We start from the raw sequence: 17,273 nt of genomic DNA on the forward strand, positions 1-17,273 counted from the left end.
ATCTTTTGTCCAGTTCTGTCCCCTAATTTGATGTAACCCAGTCTAAAACATTGTCACGATGCTTCTCCTGTATTCTTCCAGTGTTAGTAAGATCATTTGAGGATAATTTTTCCTGTGAAGACCATGACCATATCTTCTTCAGTGGCCACTTAACTGTAACTTGGGAGCGACACCTGGAAGCTGTCAGAGGTGCAGATTCGCCACCCTGCCCCACACCTTCTCAAGCAGGAACCTTCAGACTGGACCTTGAATATGTTTTCCTTCTGTACCCCAACCCCTCCAGGTCCTTCTGATAGGACCTAAAGTTTGCGATCCACCAAAGCACACTTTTCCAGCAGATTCACAGTTAAACTCTTAAGGCTCATCCTCAGGGTCCAAGTACAGGCCTTCCTCCAAGAGGCGAAGGTGCTCTGCACTAAGGCAGCACTTGTAATTCAGCCTATGAATAGATGTGTAAATTTAAGGGTTCATGAGGTATCCCACAGGGATGGTCTCCTCTGCGCAGGGTGCAGCAGGCTCCGCCTCCTTACCCAGCTGCAGAGCAGGTCTCCTTAGGGCCCTGGGGTCTAGCAACTGATTCCAGACTACAAGTCCCGGCAAGCCGCGCGAGCACCGCCGGCCGCCCCAGAGTTCCCCGCGCTGCCGGCCGGCTGGAACCGTACGGGGTGTGTGAGCCGCTGGCCCGGAAGGCGATGGCCGTGGCTACCACTGCGGCGCTCCTGGCTGCCCTGGGCGGGTCGCTCTGGCTGCTCGTCCGACGGTTCGTGGGGCGCGAAGTGCTGCGGCTACACGGAGGCGGGGACGCCGACCTCATGCGCGGGAAGACGGTGTTGATCACCGGCGCCAACAGCGGCCTGGGCCGCGCCACGGCGGCCGAGCTGCTGCGCCTGGGCGCGCGGGTGATCATGGGCTGCCGCGACCGCGCACGCGCCGAGGAGGCGGCCGGGCAGCTGCGCCGCGAGCTCGGCGGGCCGGGGGCGGACGACGCCGCCGGGGCCGGCCCGGGCGAGCTGGTCGTCAGGGAGCTGGACCTCGCCTCGCTGCGCTCGGTGCGCGCCTTCTGCCGGCAGCTGCTGCAGGTGGGCCGCCGAGGCCGGTGTCCGGGAGGGACCCAGCAGGGGAGGGCGGGCGCCGGGCCCCGGCCGCGGGGCGAGCCCCGCACCAGCCTCCCGCGTGCTGCTGTTGTAGAGCGAGCTGTGCAGCCCGCGCCCCGCCCCAGCCGGGCGGGACCTCACCGCCTTCGCTCGCTTTCCCTTCCGCGCGGGTGGGGCGTGGCGCTTGCTACCGCGCCACCCCTAGCCTGCTTTTGGCCTGTTTTCCCAAAGGCCAGAGTTTGCAGTCTTGGTGATCGAGCTCCAAACCCTGAAGAGAGACGGAATGCCCGTCATTAGTGAACATTCCCTGTGTGCCAAGCATTTCAGATACATTTTTGAGTTTTAAGTGAAATTAAATACCTTTGACTGTTGTCATCTAGTCTTCACAGTAACCCTGTGAGGCAGACATTACTATTTCCATTTTATAACTGAGGAAATAGGCGTAAGAAGGCTAAGTATCTTTGGGGTCCATTGCTTTAGCCTCTGCACTGCACTCCTGTTGGGGAGCGGAGATGCTTTTGTGCAGATGGTAACTAGTATTCCACTCGTATGGAAACCCTGCGTGGAGACTGAGATCAGAGGGCTGCTTACAGAGATGACTTGGACATTGCACAGGAAAGGTGCCTGTATGAAATGGAATCTCTGAGCTTAACGAGAGATTCCCAGATTTTCTGTTTTTCATATCCTAAGCCAATAGAAATATCTACAAGTTCACTTATTAAATAATTAGTTCAAATGACCTATTAACTATTTCTTAACAGCTCAGTAACTACTTGAAAACATAATTCCGAGGGAAAAAAATACCTTTATTGTATTCTTAATCATAATTGCCAGTGTTAATGTGTGTCTACTGATCACTGCACCCCTTCATCCGGCCTAGGATGGAAGGAGGTGTGGCCACCCTTGTCTCATTGCTAAAAAGTGAGTTCTACAAAGAAATGACTCCGTTAGAGGAGGGCAAGATGTGAACCACCTGGCTCTGGCAATTCCTGAGATACTAAGCACCATCACCTTGCGTGATTTTAAAATGCTCCACAGTACTCTAGTAGGGGTTTGTGCTGCTGTGTCTCGCACATCGTGTTACAGTTGGAGGGCGCTGGCGTTTTTGTTCTTGTCGCCTGTATTTCATTATCAAATGTAGTAATCTGTAAGAAATTTTCGGAGCAATAGAAATGGATCTTCCTGTTTTTAATTAAAGTATAGGTGGGGCTGGGTATGCTTTTTATACCTGATATCTTTGCTAATTTGAGAACTGGAGACAGAGCAAATTAAAAAGTAGGAACCCAGAGTTGTCATTGCTTCTTATTTACCTTCCTGCCTGGCTCGGAAGTTCAGTAACTATAATTAGAAGGAAAAAATTGAAGTGTAGGCTTCCCACAGGTTGGCATTCTTGGTATTTATGGCCTTTATCTCTTAGAATTTAAAAAATAGTAAATGATAAAGTGTTAAAATAACGCAAGCCAAGCAAAGAATGATGGCTCAGAAATGATTAATTTAGGAAACCTTTCCAAAGGATTAGTGAGAAAGAACACTCCTTTCTTCCCCCCATGGGTGAATTCTTGCCTTCTTTTTGAAGTTGGCTATTGGAAAACCTAAAAGTTCTTACACAGGCCAGAATGAGAAATAGGTAATCTTCTGACAGGTAGGCTTTGATAAAAGTTGTGAAATTTAACACATTTTTCTTCTCACTTGTACTTGGCAAAAGGGCCAGTGACAAAAGGGCTTGAAATTTGCCCTGGAATTAATTTAATCATGAGTCATCGCTGGATCTTTCCATCTGGAATGTACACCTTTCTTCTCTTTCCAGCCAGAGGCATAGAGGAGCCAGAAAAGGGCTGGAGAAGACCAGCTTACATAATTTAAGGGATGAGAGGACTTCCCTGTGAGCGCTAAGTCTTAGGCCTTCTGTTTGTGAACAGTCAGAAGTCCAAAGTTCTGACTGCCAGTACCCTAAATGAAGGCCCATTGACGTGAAAGATGGTTTCCACATAGGAATGCGTGATGGAGGTTAAGGATTTGTTGATTATATACCCATTCCTTAGTCCTACCATTGTGAGCCTCGTATTTATGAGTCCCTGTTTCTTATGTTTTTATATTCCCGGAATTTTCACTTAGTTTTTTTTATTTTACTCATGAGGTTCTTTCCAGTGTCATGTTTGTATCCCTGAGTTTGCTTGTTGCTTATCGCAATTTTAAGGAAATGCCTTCTAAGGTATTGTTTTGTTTCCACAGTGCCTTTACATTTAGAGAAGCGCAATCAATAGAAAGCAACTTTAACCTCACCTCTGGAGTTGATACTAATATGTTTGGGAATAACCATCTTGACGTTTCTTCTGCTGCATGTGTTCTCTTGCTCACCTGCACACTAGCTATGTTTTAAAAAGCTCCACTTAGCCAAACTAGTTTTCTAATTAAGAGAAGATTATGCCTTAGTGTCTGACTTTTTTCATTGTGTCACTTAGTAGCTCTGTGACACTGGGCAGGACACTAGCCTCTGTGCTTTGGTTTGCTTATGGAGTTACTAGCAGTGTATAATGTTAAAGGCAAAGCAGAAGGCCACACCCCTGTTAAACATGAACTCTTTTTTCCACTTTCCTCTCAATTGAAATTTCTTAAAAGCTATTTTGTGGAATTTTAGTGTTTTGCAATAATTTCTGAAATTATAGCTGCATTTATTGTAATTTTGATATGATCTCAGGATTAACATGGTAACGTCCAAATTGCTATTTTCCAAGTTCACATGAATTTAAAGGGAGAAATCTGGAATCATTTGAACGCTTTATCCCAGTTTGCTGTTTCTCTGTTTTAAGAAAGATCTTAATCTGATCAGATTGCTAGCACCTAGGTACACATATTTGTAATCATCAGGTTGCAGAAGCGTAACACCAGAAATGGAGTTGCAGATACAGTTTCTGCATCTCTCAGCGACAGGTTTCTGTGAAGTATTTTCATATTATTTTAATAAGTGAGAAAAAGTAGCATGGAGTGAGATATGACTACCAGTTTGAGGAATAGCCTGCAGAGGAGTCCCTGCTCTGTACTGCAAAACAAACTGGCACTTTCAAGTAGCCCTTAAACCCATGGGCTAAGAACTGAAATGCTTTTAGTTTCAACTTTCCTTTTTATTAAAATGTATTTCCCATGAACAGAGAGCTTGCAGACACGCGTGCATAATGCTGCATTCTCTTTTTGATGTTTGAAGGAAGAGCCACGGCTGGATGTCTTGATCAATAACGCAGGGGTTTTCCAGTGTCCCTACATGAAGACAGAAGATGGGTTTGAAATGCAGTTTGGAGTGAACCACCTGGGCCACTTCCTTCTCACCAACCTTCTGCTTGGACTCCTCAAAAGTTCAGCTCCCAGCAGGATTGTGGTGGTTTCTTCCAAGCTTTATGCATATGGAGACATCAACTTCGAAGACTTAAACAGTGAACAAAGCTATAACAAACGTTTCTGTTACAGTCGGAGCAAACTGGCCAACATTCTTTTCACCAGAGAACTGGCCCGCCGCCTCGAAGGTACCAACGTCACTGTCAACGTGTTACACCCCGGTGTTGTGCGGACCAATCTCGGGAGGCACATCCACATCCCACTACTGGCCAAACCGCTTTACAACTTGGTGTCATGGGCTTTCTTCAAAACTCCGCTGGAAGGAGCCCAGACGTCCATCTATTTAGCCTCTTCGCCTGAGGTGGAAGGTGTATCGGGAAAGTACTTTGGAGATTGCAAGGAGGAAGAATTATTACCCAAAGCCATGGATGAGTCTGTAGCAAGAAAACTCTGGGATATTAGTGAAGTGATGGTTGGCATATTAAAGTAACCACGTAGTAAGAGCTGTTTACAAAAACACACATCAGGAATGGTGTGGATTGACGCTACTTGAAAAATTTTGGGTCTGTCTGTCATAGCACTGCTAGAGAATATGTTGACGTTTACTGTAAAGTTATTGTTGGACAATTTCAGCAAAGGTGTTTGAAATATAGCTGTAAATTTAATGAATTATACATGTTAAATATTAATTGGGTGAGTATAATTACAAATCTCATAACAAAGTAAGTATCTTGGAGGGTTACCGAATGACTGAGTTTCATGGCTACAGTGTTAAGTGTTTTCTCTGCAATGCTGATGCTTTTGTGGGGGTGATATGCCTGGTGTGTGCATCCAGTTCTTGACTTGGAATAAATATACTGATGCAGATTCTCGTGCATTTCTTCAGAAGTGTTACTGAGTGCAGTCTTCGTGTGTCATTAGCTTGCCTACACCTTACACACTGCTCCAAGAGGTAACACATCTCAAACCCAAATCTCTGTCATAGCCTTGTTTCATGACCTGTGATGGTTTTCAGTCGCCATAATGCTGGGTTTTCAGCCCTTCACCCCTTCAGCTATGGAGGTCTGTTTTCAAAAGGAATCTTTTATGCACATATAAAACAGATTGCAGCAAGGCTGTGGGGCTAGAGTGAAAAGGCTATTTCAAAGGGGTCTTTGTAGAATATAGTAATTTATAAACTACTGCTTCAAGGTCCTGAGCTGGCAGCAGACCTCTTTCGCCCTTCTGCAATAATGAAAAAATTCTCTCTGCACAATCCAACGTGGTAGACTAGAAACCTGTGGACACTGAACACTCGAAGTGTGTTTAGGACTGAACTCCTTATTTAATTTGTTTAGGTAGACATGTTCAGCGACTCACATCTTGGGTAGTGCGTCTCTAGTCCTGCCGTCAGATAGTCTCATCCTGCCTCCAGCCATGCACCACACAAAAGTCATTTCAGCACTCAGGAGGCTGAGGCAGGAGAAGTGCTGTGGATTTGAGGCCAGCCTGGGCTACATAGTGAGATCCTTTCACGAAAAACAAAAACAATGTGTACGTAGAGTTGTTTTTTCTAAACCACAGCCTTTGTGAGCTTTGGTATAAGTGGGTTTTGGATTGCAGTTTGGCGCTTGGTTGCCATCCTTGCCCTAGAGGTTCCCATGCACTGCTTTCTCCAGGATCTGTAGGCAGAAACAACTTTTTTTCTTTGCACTGTCTTGGTAATTTTGCTTCAAGTGCAGTAATTATTCATTCACTGACCCAATTAAGACAATTGGAACAATAATTCTGTAAGGAAAAAAGATGTGTTACCATTAATTTTTCTCCCAAGAATCAAAGTATAGTCCCTAACAGGGAGTAAAAAATTAAATAATGAATGAATGGTATGAATATAGGCAGTTGAGCCCAGACAATATTGTACATATCATAGTATCACCAGTATCTACCTTAAAGTTTTAGTTGTTTATCTTGCCATTTCTTAATCCTAGAAAAGGAATTACAGCCTGTGGATACAGAGGTCCATTGTGGCCATAGGCTAATCCTTGACTGGTTATTTTTAGGACAATTTGTAGTATCTGGTTACCAGTATCAATTCTTTTCAACAATGACACTTTTGGCAAGTCGCACAGGTGTGTTTTCTGTTAGAGCACTGTGCTCTGCACGTGAGACACTTCCTGTCGCAGGTGTGCCTGCAGGTGTAGTGGGTATAACTTCATGGTGCTCTTTGAAACATGTTTTCTTTAAAAAGTAATCCTACAAAAAGACCTGCCGAGCTTAGAAATATGGGCAGGAAGTAGACCAGCATGCAGCTTGGGAAAGTGGAAGCTAATAAATCTGTCCTACACCTTGCTTCATTAAAAAGGAGTTCCTTTTTCATTTTATACCATCTTTTCTGGCTGCATTTTGATATCTGATGTTTTGCAGGGGGTTTGGAGCTTTTTGAGCCTTTCAGAGTTCTTATTTGTGGCACCATAGTGAAACAGAGTTCATTAATTTATCATGATGGAAAACCAGAAACTGACCCGGAAACATCAACTATAAACATAAAGTAAGATGCCATTTGGAAGGTGTCCTCCCCACCGAGAGCCGGGAATGGCAGTCTGCCTGCTGGACTTTGATCATCACAGCTTTCGCCTCTCCTTTCTTCCTCCTGTTGACTCACTTCTAACCATTTTTCTGGGCAAAACAAAAAAAGAGCATTCCGTTACTTTGATTCTTTCATCTACCCTTGGCAAAATACTGGTAGAGAGGAGCCTGCCCCATGCCCTGTGGTGGCATAAGTGAATTGAAACTCTTATCTTCTCTGCTGATTCTTTCTGGGTTTTTTTTTTTTTTTTTTTTTTTTTTTTTTTTTTTTTTTGGTTTTTTAAAGCTGACTTCAGTTTCAAACACCTTGTTCCTACAAGAGTTTAGATTGCTGGGCCTTTGCCCCCACTCCACACGGAGCAATTATTTTATGTGGTGGCGATCTAGGCAGGGTTTGATTAGGAAAGCGATTTCACTTTTTAAACACCATCCCTAAATTAATTTTCCTGGTGTCAAGACATTGTCAAAGACATTGACCCTCTGAGCTGGTGTTTTTTGGCTTTATGTGTCTTTCCCCAGCACCCAATCACTACTATCAATACTAATAGGAACTGGGCATTAGTGATAGGTCAGTATTTAGGGGGAAACTACATTGTAAACCACAGATTAGCATACATATATTTTAAAGCCAGATTGCAAGTTTTAAAGCCTTGTGAGCCAGACACAGCACGCATTACATAGTCTTACATCCTGTGCATGGGAACTGCTCTTCCTCTGTAGGGTTGCTGCTGTTTTCCTGTATCAATTCTAATCTATGACTTTTCTTGCAGACTCATGACATTAGAGAGTGTATTTCTTAATCTGTCTTCAGCTATAGGTTCTGATGTGAGAAACAGCAGTTATCTGCCTGCAGCTTTCTCCCCCGAGAAACCTGCTGGCCTGGCCAGAGATCTGAGATCATCTATATTTGAATACATAATTAATTCCAAATGTCCTAAGGAACACCGAAGAGGACATGTTACTAATTACTGTTCAGGAGCTTGTTCCTCACAGACAGCTTCAGAAGTTCCACAACCCTCCTGTGGACAGTGGGGAGTTAAATTAGTTACAGGTTAACATGGAGGACGATATTTAATTACTAAAGGAAAGTGGAAAACAAGCTGCTTTATGTAGACAGAAGTTTTGTTAAGCCAGATGTTTAATCAAGTACAGTGGAATCTAAGCTGCCATCTCATGGACTTGCTGTGATAACTTCTTCTCCATTCTCTATAAATAAATACATAAACAAGTGAATACTGGCCCCCATAACGTGGACGGGCTACCAGTGGTGGCAGACCTGTGGCTCGTGTGCTGCCGTGGGCCGTATCACTGAAAGCTGTGAAAGGTTGGCCACCGCCGGAACTCAGCTGCCCACTGCTCCAGCACACCGTCCAGCCTTGACTCCCTTCTGCTCTGCTGTATACTTAGGAAGAGTGAGTTGTGTACCATTCATTGAGCAAATACTTGCTGAGTGCCTATCGTGTGGAAGCATTGACCTTGTGTCTGGGGTGGAGCAGCCAGTGGAGAAACTCGCCCCGGACTGTACGTTGTGTTAGCTGCAGTTGTTAGTAAGCATACTACAAGCTGCCAGGGGTTATGTTCCAAACTAACGGGACAAGGGAGCACAAAATTTCTGCAGAAGCTGAGCAATTTGCAACAATAAAGGCAAATCGCTATACATTTACTGTTGAATAAAGCTTCAAAATGTCACGTAGTAAAATTAAACATTGTGAAAAATAAAAGATGTTTTTATTTACTTTGCAAGTGACTTTAAACTTTGACCATTTTAATGACACAGAAGCTAGGAGTCATACACTATTTAAGTGAGTATAATATAAAAGGTGGAATTCCAAGGGTATATGCCCAAAAAATCAACAACGATGGCATTTAAACCCTTAACCTTAGATCAAAAAATAGGCCAATGAACCAGCATACCATGTTTTAAATTCAGATAACTTCTGTGCGGGACATAGGATTCATGCTAATGAGTTCCCTTTTAAGTCACTTCATGTAACCAGCCAATTTCAACTAAGGGTTTATATTTAAAACAGAGCTAAAACGTCAGAATTATTTCAGTTTGGAGGAACTGACAATACATGTTTTCTATGTAGTCATATTTTTCCAGAGACCTCTCATCTAAATTTGGGAATTATTTTATTTTTTTGAAATGTGTCAGTGTGCTGAGTTGATTGATACATGTGCTCTTGAAGTGTTTTTGCAGCTGGTCCTTAAGACTTAATTTCATTATCAGCTTTGCTTCTCTCTCCCTCATTTTCAAAGCCCCGCTAATTATGTTAAATAGGTAAGTTCCTGAATATTTTAAGAGCTATTTTTCACTGTGTCATTTTGTCTTGAGGAGTTGCCATGTTGTATATGATGTATTACGGCTCGGTCAGTCCAAAGTTCTGGGTATTTAAGTCTATTAAGAAACAACCACACAAAAAAAGAAAAATGCTGTCCCTACCTACCTTTGTAATTTCAGGCTTTAAGAAAGCACTTGTGCCTGCCCCGCCTTGGTGTACCTCACTGATTTGCAGAGCCAGGTGATGGTGCAGCTGCTGGCGGAACGCAGTCAGTTCTAAGCCCCTCTGATGCCTCCCGCATTTGGTGCCATGAGAGTGGCAAGGTGAGTATGTTACGTTCGAAATTGTAAACACTGCAAGGTTTTTATCTGTGCAGACCTACATAGACTTTGGCATTTTGAGTATGTCTTGAAATGGTATACATGGTTTGAGGACATCCTGCGCTGGGAGAAATACACACTCATTACTAGTCGGAGAAAAACACCAAGCCAGTTTCTGCCACCAACCCATGAAAGCACAGGAAATGGCTTCGTGTAGTAAGTGTCCCAGTCTAAGCGATCTGTTGACAGAAACAGGCTCTACCAGGGGTTTTGTGTTAATGTAATCAAACACTTCAGAGCAACAGCCCAGCAAGCTCAAGTCCACCCACCTCAGAGTTTATCTTTAGCTCATCTGGAAGAGTTTATTTTAAACACTGAACATTGTTTGCTGCTGTTGAAATGAAAGTGAGCGAGTTACAAGCTTTCTTCCAGTGCCATCTGGCAGACTTACTGATGGATCGGGTCCTTTAATCGTGTAACCCGGTGTGTGGGAGCGATGGTCCCTGTGTGGATCCTACAGCTGGCTTGGCTGAACTTTCAAAAGCTCACACGAAGCTCTCAGAGCCATCCTGTAGACCAGTAGAGCACGCTGCAGGAGTCACGAAGCATTCTCAGAGAAGCTGTGGATGTATATATTTTTGTTCTCCAAATGAACATTTTCCTTCTCAGTGATTCCTTTAGTGAACTGGAAGGATGATGACTGTATTTGGGCGTGTTGGAAGAAATAACTGAAAGCTACAAAAAAGTGATGAGACTTTCAGAAAAAATATGTAGCAGAGTGAACAGGAGAGGAAGAGCAGATTTGGGTGCCTGCATCTTGTTCAGGTGAATGCTGGATGTAGGAAGTCCACGCAGTGTGCTTGTCTGAGTGAGGACTTGTTATTTCTGTCTTCATAACGTAGGTGCGTTCATGTATCATGAACCTGATCAGCACTTGCAGCACCCTGAGTAGTGCAGTGCATTACGTGAAGTAACTCACAGCAGCCAACTGCGGGCACAGTGTACCGTAGCCACAAGTGCATCTGTGTACACACGCATTAGGAGACTGCATGAGAACGCGCTCCTCTGACATTACCTTGGGACACACTGGATATGGCTGAGGGGTGCCCACTGTCTTTCCTGTCTAAAAGCACCATTTTGATTTTACACAGGATGTGGAATTTAAAAACAAAAACAACACAAAAGAACACTGCCTACACCGTATGGAAATTAGTTTCTACCAAACAAACAAATGCCTCTTCAGTGAGTTTTGACAGAAGAATTAAGAACTAGGCTTTTTCGTGCAGTTATTAGCTATTTTCTAATAGTAAGAAAGGCCAAGGCAACAGTTAGGTCCTTTTGTTCAGCACTGTTTTTTGTTTTGGTTTGATAACAAGAAACAGTTGGAGCAAGCTCCAAGGTGATTGTGTGTGTACTCACCTTCTCATGTGTGTTGAGAGGTCAGTGCCGGCAGTGGTGGTGGCCGCTGGACCCCAGGTCCCTGGTCATAGCTAGCAGCCACTAGGTTTTTCCATCTTCCCAGCTGTGGCAGAAGCAGCAAGTTCCATCATCAGGTCAGCTCTTCAGTGTGTCTGGAGTCCTTCCTATCTACCTCTTAGCCCATTCTGCTAGCTTTTCTCAGTATTTGTAGGTACTTACTTCCCTGTACCATATGCTTTGCTCTTTAAAATGTCTGAGATGGATTCTGTTCCCTATAAAGAAAATAGACTATCAGAATTATTGACCAAAGAGAAGAAAACATTTTTAAATAAAGACAGCTTCTCAATGACCAAGAAGGCCCGAGCAGAGAAACTGATTACCAGAGCTTGAAGAGGCAGTGGAGCTGCTGAGAGAGACAGCGTGCAGTCTTTCTTTGGTGAAATTGCAGTTGTAAAATGAGCCTTTGCTTGGCAGCCTCAGATACTCGAGTTTATCAAGATGTTTGTCGATAATGAAAAACCCACAGAGGAACAGAAAAGCGCTTTCCTTTTAATAATCAATTGTATCCCAGTAAGGAAATCCATTTGGGGAGCCAAATGATAACCAGAGTCTTATTTCCCCAAGCAGAGGAAGTTACTCCTGAGATTTAACACAGTATTTGACGACATTACCAGTAATACTTGTGTTTGGTGAATCTTTGAGCAGAACATATGCTCTGGAAGGGCCTCTTAGAGCAGGCCTTGTAATTGTGTGTTCCACTTTGCTGGCTTTGCAGCCTTCTGCATGACATGTTGTTCCCTTCTAACATAGGTGTTTATTATTTAAATATTGCTAGTATAGCTCAGGAAACATCCTGTCTCTACCTCATGGAGATGGAGAAGTGGCCACATGGACCAGCCACACTAAAAAACAGATAGGGGACATTACTCTTAGTCAAAAACACCGACAGTTTAGAGAATAGCTACAGTATTTGAGGCTCTTCCCTCACGTGAGGTTTCAGGGAGCTGATTAATTGATCACAGGTGTTTTCCATTTAGGAAACATGTCATAAGATTTCCTTGAGCAGGCAATGTGAGCGAGGTTGCAGGATAACTTGTGATAGATAATTCTTTGTAAGTGTTGGGTAACAAGTGTGGGTTAAAAAGACATTCGTTATAGAAGCCGTGCTTACCTTGGGAATCATTATTTCTACCTTTCTGCTGAAAATCCGATCAGAGAAGTAGGGATTCAGAAGATTAGGTCTGGGTCCTCAAGTGCCAGACCATGAGTCCCCTGAAGGCAGGAGACTGTTTGGCCTTTTCCGTGCCCTATCATCCGGTGTGGAGCTGTCACGCAGCAATTAGTCACAAGACATCAGCTAACTAGTGACTTGCAAGCCATGATGCCTGCCACCCCACCCACCGATGATGGGGTAGATGGTGCTGATTTAGCAGCTCTGGTAAAGAGACCTCCCTCTGCCCTAGGAGAAGTGTGCATTCTTCACAAAAACAGAGTCTTTCCAGCTGGGCACGCTAGGTTCTGCACATTGGTATTCACCAGTAGCAATGGTAGACATAAACCAGCTGTAAAGTGTGTCACCCATTTTGACAAATACAATCACTGATAATTAGGAATTGGTATAAGGAACACTGTCTGCAAAGAAATCATATATGTGGAAAAAATAAATTCTATCCTGTCCCAAGTTCCCCTGATGCTTCTGTATAGTTCAGTCAGACTATTGACTCCTCCCTTCTCTCTGGAGATCTAGTGTATCCCAAAGCAGCCTGCATTCTGCTGACTAAACGTGACCAGTGAAGCCAACACAATTATTTCGGCAATAACCAGTGTGTATTTATGCCTTAATTAACATTCAAGTAAGCTTATATAAATGAACAAAACCTAAGGAGTCTTCTTTTCTCTTTAAAATAAGACAACATTCTCATACATCTCGAATGCCACAAGAAACCAATGAATAAGACAAAATAAAATGTAGTTAAGCTCACTAAAGAAATTCTTCCCAGCACAGTAAGTACTGTTGATGTGTACTCCAATCACTGTAACAACACTGAAAGGAATCCATTTCTACATTATAGATGAGGGACAGAGCTACAGAAATGAAATGACTTTCCTGAAGCCTGAGGGGCCAGGATTTGAACCAAAATCTCAGGAGTTAGAATCTCTGGCTACTTACTAACCAGGAAATATGTCTTTTAGTGAGCTAAAATAGTGGAAAAAGTTAAAATTTCTTCTAAAATCAAAACAATAGCAGGCATTTATTTTTATGTTTATAGTTATTATTTGCAATCTGTATTTTAAATATGATCATTTCTTGAATAGGTACTAGTTTGTATGAGATTATTTCTATGGGGGAGGTTAAAAATGTGTTGTTTCACCCACTATACTATATTTAGTTTCTCTGTCAGCGCAGGTTAATTGGAAAGTTTCTGCATATTATCCACAGTGTAAATTATTTATCATGGTATTAAAACCCTAGTGCCCAACCGAGAGTGCTGGTTTCCTGTCAAAGGAATATATAGATCATCTTTCATACATTTGGAGAAAGTACACAAACAATGAAGATTTCTGAATTAAATCATAATTCAGTGATCAAAACAGCTGTATTATGTGTAATTAATTCATCTGTTCTCTGGAAATGCAAGTTTTAACTTTCTAACATTTGCTGAGAATTCAAAGACTCCGATGTCCTATTAATGGAAGATCACAAGGACTACAGATACTTAGTTTTTCTGCTGTGCAATCGGTAACATACTTGGAATAACAGTATTATTCCATGTAAATTTTTCTAAATAAAGGGAGAGGTGACAGAAAAATATTTTTGTATTGCCTTTTCCCACACAGCACACATATAAAATACATCTGAAACGTCTTTGGTCTCTGGACTGACAAGCTGTCATGTAGACCAACCTGTGCTTTAGGAAAAGTAAAAATTTCTGCAAGAAATTTTAAAATACAAATTTTCTTAAACACATCGAATCATCACAGGCTGGTGAGAATTTTTTTTGCTCCAAATCAGACCAAAATGAAGATGTGAAGCCTAAAAACTCAGATTATAGAATTACAGAGGGCATTTGTCTCCCTACAATAGGGAGGGCGAGCTTTTCTTTCACTGGCTAGCACCGAAGAAAAACAAGTGAAAATACACACAAAATCACAGAACTGGACTTCAGTAGCCACTACATAGATTCATATTAAGCTGGATTCTGAAGAATCCCACAATGAAGGCAGGAGTGTGTGAATTAGCATTATTATACCCCCAACTCTCCAGCAGACAGAGGACTTCTGTAAATACTGAGCCGGAGAGGAAATAGATAGAGAAAAGCTATTTATGTCTGAAAGACTACATAAACGAAACACCGCTCCCTCCCCCACGCACAAGCACTCACTGAATTTTACTGGGAAAGCACAAGCCATCAATTTGGTATAAATCGATAGGGAAAAATTGTATCCTAAATGACCAGCGGGGAAAGACCTGAATCATCCTCAGTGAATGCATCTTCATGACAGTGCTGGAGAACTGCTCTAACCTTCTTAAGGACGGTAACCAATACTAAGGACTCAGTCCAGGTGCCAAGAGTGAGAATATTAGCACTGACCCCGTATTCCAGATATGAGAATTATCAGGTATAATTGATAAAAATAAGCACGCTAAAATAAACCTGAAATTTTCAGCAGAGTGTAAACCATAAAAGTGACAGGTGTGAATCATGATGTATGACCTTGAGATGAAAACTATCCAGTTTCAAGGATCTCAATTCTAAACAGAAACATGGCAAAGTTTCACTTTAAAAACATGTCTATGCACAGATGGACATACATGATGCACATATTCATAGAAGTTTTATTCATAACTTAGGTGTAGTCAAGATGTCCTTTAATAAGCAAGTGGGTAAATGAACCTCCATACATTACAGCAATGAAATATTATTTAGCGCTAACAAAGCATGTCTATCAAGCCTTTTAAAAGATGGAGTCTTGAATACATACTGCTGAAGGAGAGAAGCCAATCTGAAAACCCTACATGTGTTTGGGTCCAGTTGTGTGACATTCCAGGAAATGCAAAATCATAGGGACAGTAAAATGACCAGTTTCCAGGTCCTGCAGAGCAGAGCGAGAATGAATGAATATGCAGAACACGGGGGTTTTAGGGTGGGGAAGCTATTCTGGGTGATAACACAATGGGGAATATACGTTTTTGTACACTTATACAACCCACAGAACGCACAAGAGTACACTATATTAACAATAAAAAAGCACCCATGCCTAGATACATAATACAGAAACTGTGGAAACAGAAGATCTTACAAGCTGCAAAGAAAAACATACAGATCACTTTAAAAAAAAAAGCAGCTGATGGGTACCACCTCCCAACAGCAGGGGTGGTGAGTCTAAGACAGGACTGTCCTCTGCAGAGACAGCTGCCCACCTGGAGTCCTACTCCCAGTCAGATTACACACCAGGAAAGGATATGAGGTTCAGATGCTACCCAACACAGCAGGGTTGAGATAACCCTTTATGTTGTGATACAACACAAGGTTAAACATACATCATGAATTTCAGAGTACCCAGAATGTATCTCCAGATTACAACTCAGCCAAGGTGAACATCATATAGCTAAATGGTAACTGGTAACTCCCATTCATTTGAAATTAAGAAATAGATTTCTAAATTATGAATGAGTGAAATAAGAAACCAAAATGATTGAAAAAATGATGAAATGATAATCCTGAGTTACCTTAGAAATAGAGGATAATTAGCACTCACCCACCAATGTGTTACCTCCAGAAGTTAAAACGCAGTGCAGCAAATATAAGGAAAATTTTTTAAACTCTAAAAGCAAAGAAATGGTTCCTCTATGAACAACACTGCTAACACCAAAGGTGTAGGTTTGTTCCCTCATACCAAGCAGTTCTCCAGTTCTCTGCAGCTGCTTGTGTCCAGTGATTCAGGTCCACCGCCATGCATCTGCACGTCGAGGGGCCGTCCCAGATGGGCCCCAGCCACCAAAGCCAAGTACTGGTCTCCCAGCTCCTCACCGGGTCTTGATACTTGTTGGTTACAAATCCAGTGTTACTGCGGTTCCTCGTCAAGTTGTGGTAACAGCCCCCAGGACTCAGGGACATTCTCTGATATGAGTGGTATTATAGAGGGTGTCATAAATACACAAACAGCCACATGCAGATACAACTCATCTCTTCTGACATGAGCTGGCATGCCTCCCGGCTCAGGCATACCAAAGCCCTGCAGCTGTTCAGAGTGTCATTGTCACAGGGGTCCGCGTAGGACTTTTCATGTTCTGTAGTCTCTGGTTTCAAATTCTTACCAGATTTATTTTTAAATTCGTGCTCTGAAGGTGAAGTCTGGTAAGGCAGGGGAGCACGCAGTGACATTTGGAGCGCAGGGTCACAGGTGGTCTGTCCTTGCTGCCTCTCAGCTCCCATGGAGTGGCACTGCCTCTGCCTGGTTCCTGCCTCTGCTCTCCTTAACTCTCACGGGGCCTGGGGTACCCTGAAGTCTGCACTGAGCTGACTTTCATAAACCAAACCTAGTGCCACCTGAAAGCTTTTTCTTACTCTAAGATTGCAAGCCTTACATTTTCATTTTATACTGAGCCCCACAAATGACATAGCACCCAGGCAGTGGTCACTTGACTCGGTAGGGTTGGAAGATGGGCTCTAAAGAGTCTCTGTTAGAAGTCTTGTAGTGGCTGCTGGATTCAGGCCACCCAGCAGCCAGGAGGGTGGTTGGGAGTCATTCATTCCTCTCTGGGGGCCTGGGACAATCCAGCTTGGGTTCAAGCATGGCACATGGGTTTCCAGAGCAAGTGCTTTGTAGGGCAGCTGATGCTTCCTTGAGGCCTAGCTCTGGACTGGACGCTAGCAGCCTCCCGTCAGCCTGCTGGCAAACCAAGGCACAAAGCCTGTGCAGATTCCAGGAGAGGGACCCTAAACCTGGCCTCTCGGTGAGAAGAGTCATGAGTGCTGTGAGATCTCTAATCTGCTGCAGGCACATGAACGGCAAAGCAGCACATCAACGCGAGGAGATGGGCATCCTTTAAGGCAGGACACAGAATTTCCAGAGGCAGGAAGGACGCAGTGGGGCACAGGAAGGAGCCTTTTGTACATGAGGAAAGTTTCACGTGTACTTCCACCGGGTACATGGACTTTAAACTACTTGTATGTATGCTGTGCTTTTTTCCTATGTATATAATTTTTAAATGAAAAATGCTCGAATGTAGAACTAAAGTTTATTTTCAGAGGTTTGTG

The 17,273-nt window shown here is 43.2% G+C and overlaps 1 protein-coding gene and 1 long non-coding RNA gene across 3 annotated transcripts; one reads left to right on the forward strand and one right to left on the reverse strand.

Moving 5' to 3' along the window:
- The first annotated feature begins 186 nt into the window (after positions 1-186).
- On the forward strand, positions 187-5,291 carry Rdh14 (retinol dehydrogenase 14). Its single transcript, XM_013155931.3, has 2 exons — positions 187-1,079; positions 4,297-5,291. The coding sequence occupies exons 1-2, from the start codon at positions 693-695 to the stop codon at positions 4,912-4,914; spliced, it is 1,005 nt and encodes a 334-aa protein (XP_013011385.2). The 5' UTR covers positions 187-692; the 3' UTR covers positions 4,915-5,291.
- Positions 5,292-5,379: 88 nt separating this feature from the next.
- Positions 5,380-16,207, reverse strand: LOC106028355 (uncharacterized). Of its 2 annotated transcripts, none has more exons than XR_001201957.3 (3): positions 15,772-16,207; positions 11,011-11,282; positions 5,380-6,191 (listed from the first exon to the last, which is right to left on the reverse strand). It is a non-coding gene; the product is annotated as an uncharacterized LOC106028355 (long non-coding RNA). The 2 variants fall into 2 exon arrangements; XR_001201956.3 differs by having other exon boundaries at positions 15,910-16,205.
- Positions 16,208-17,273: the final 1,066 nt, after the last annotated feature.

The sequence above is a fragment of the Cavia porcellus genome, unplaced genomic scaffold, assembly GCF_034190915.1.
Source record: "Cavia porcellus strain 051 isolate PalLab524CR breed Dunkin Hartley unplaced genomic scaffold, mCavPor4.1 scaffold_1, whole genome shotgun sequence".
Classification (NCBI taxonomy): domain Eukaryota; kingdom Metazoa; phylum Chordata; class Mammalia; order Rodentia; family Caviidae; genus Cavia; species Cavia porcellus.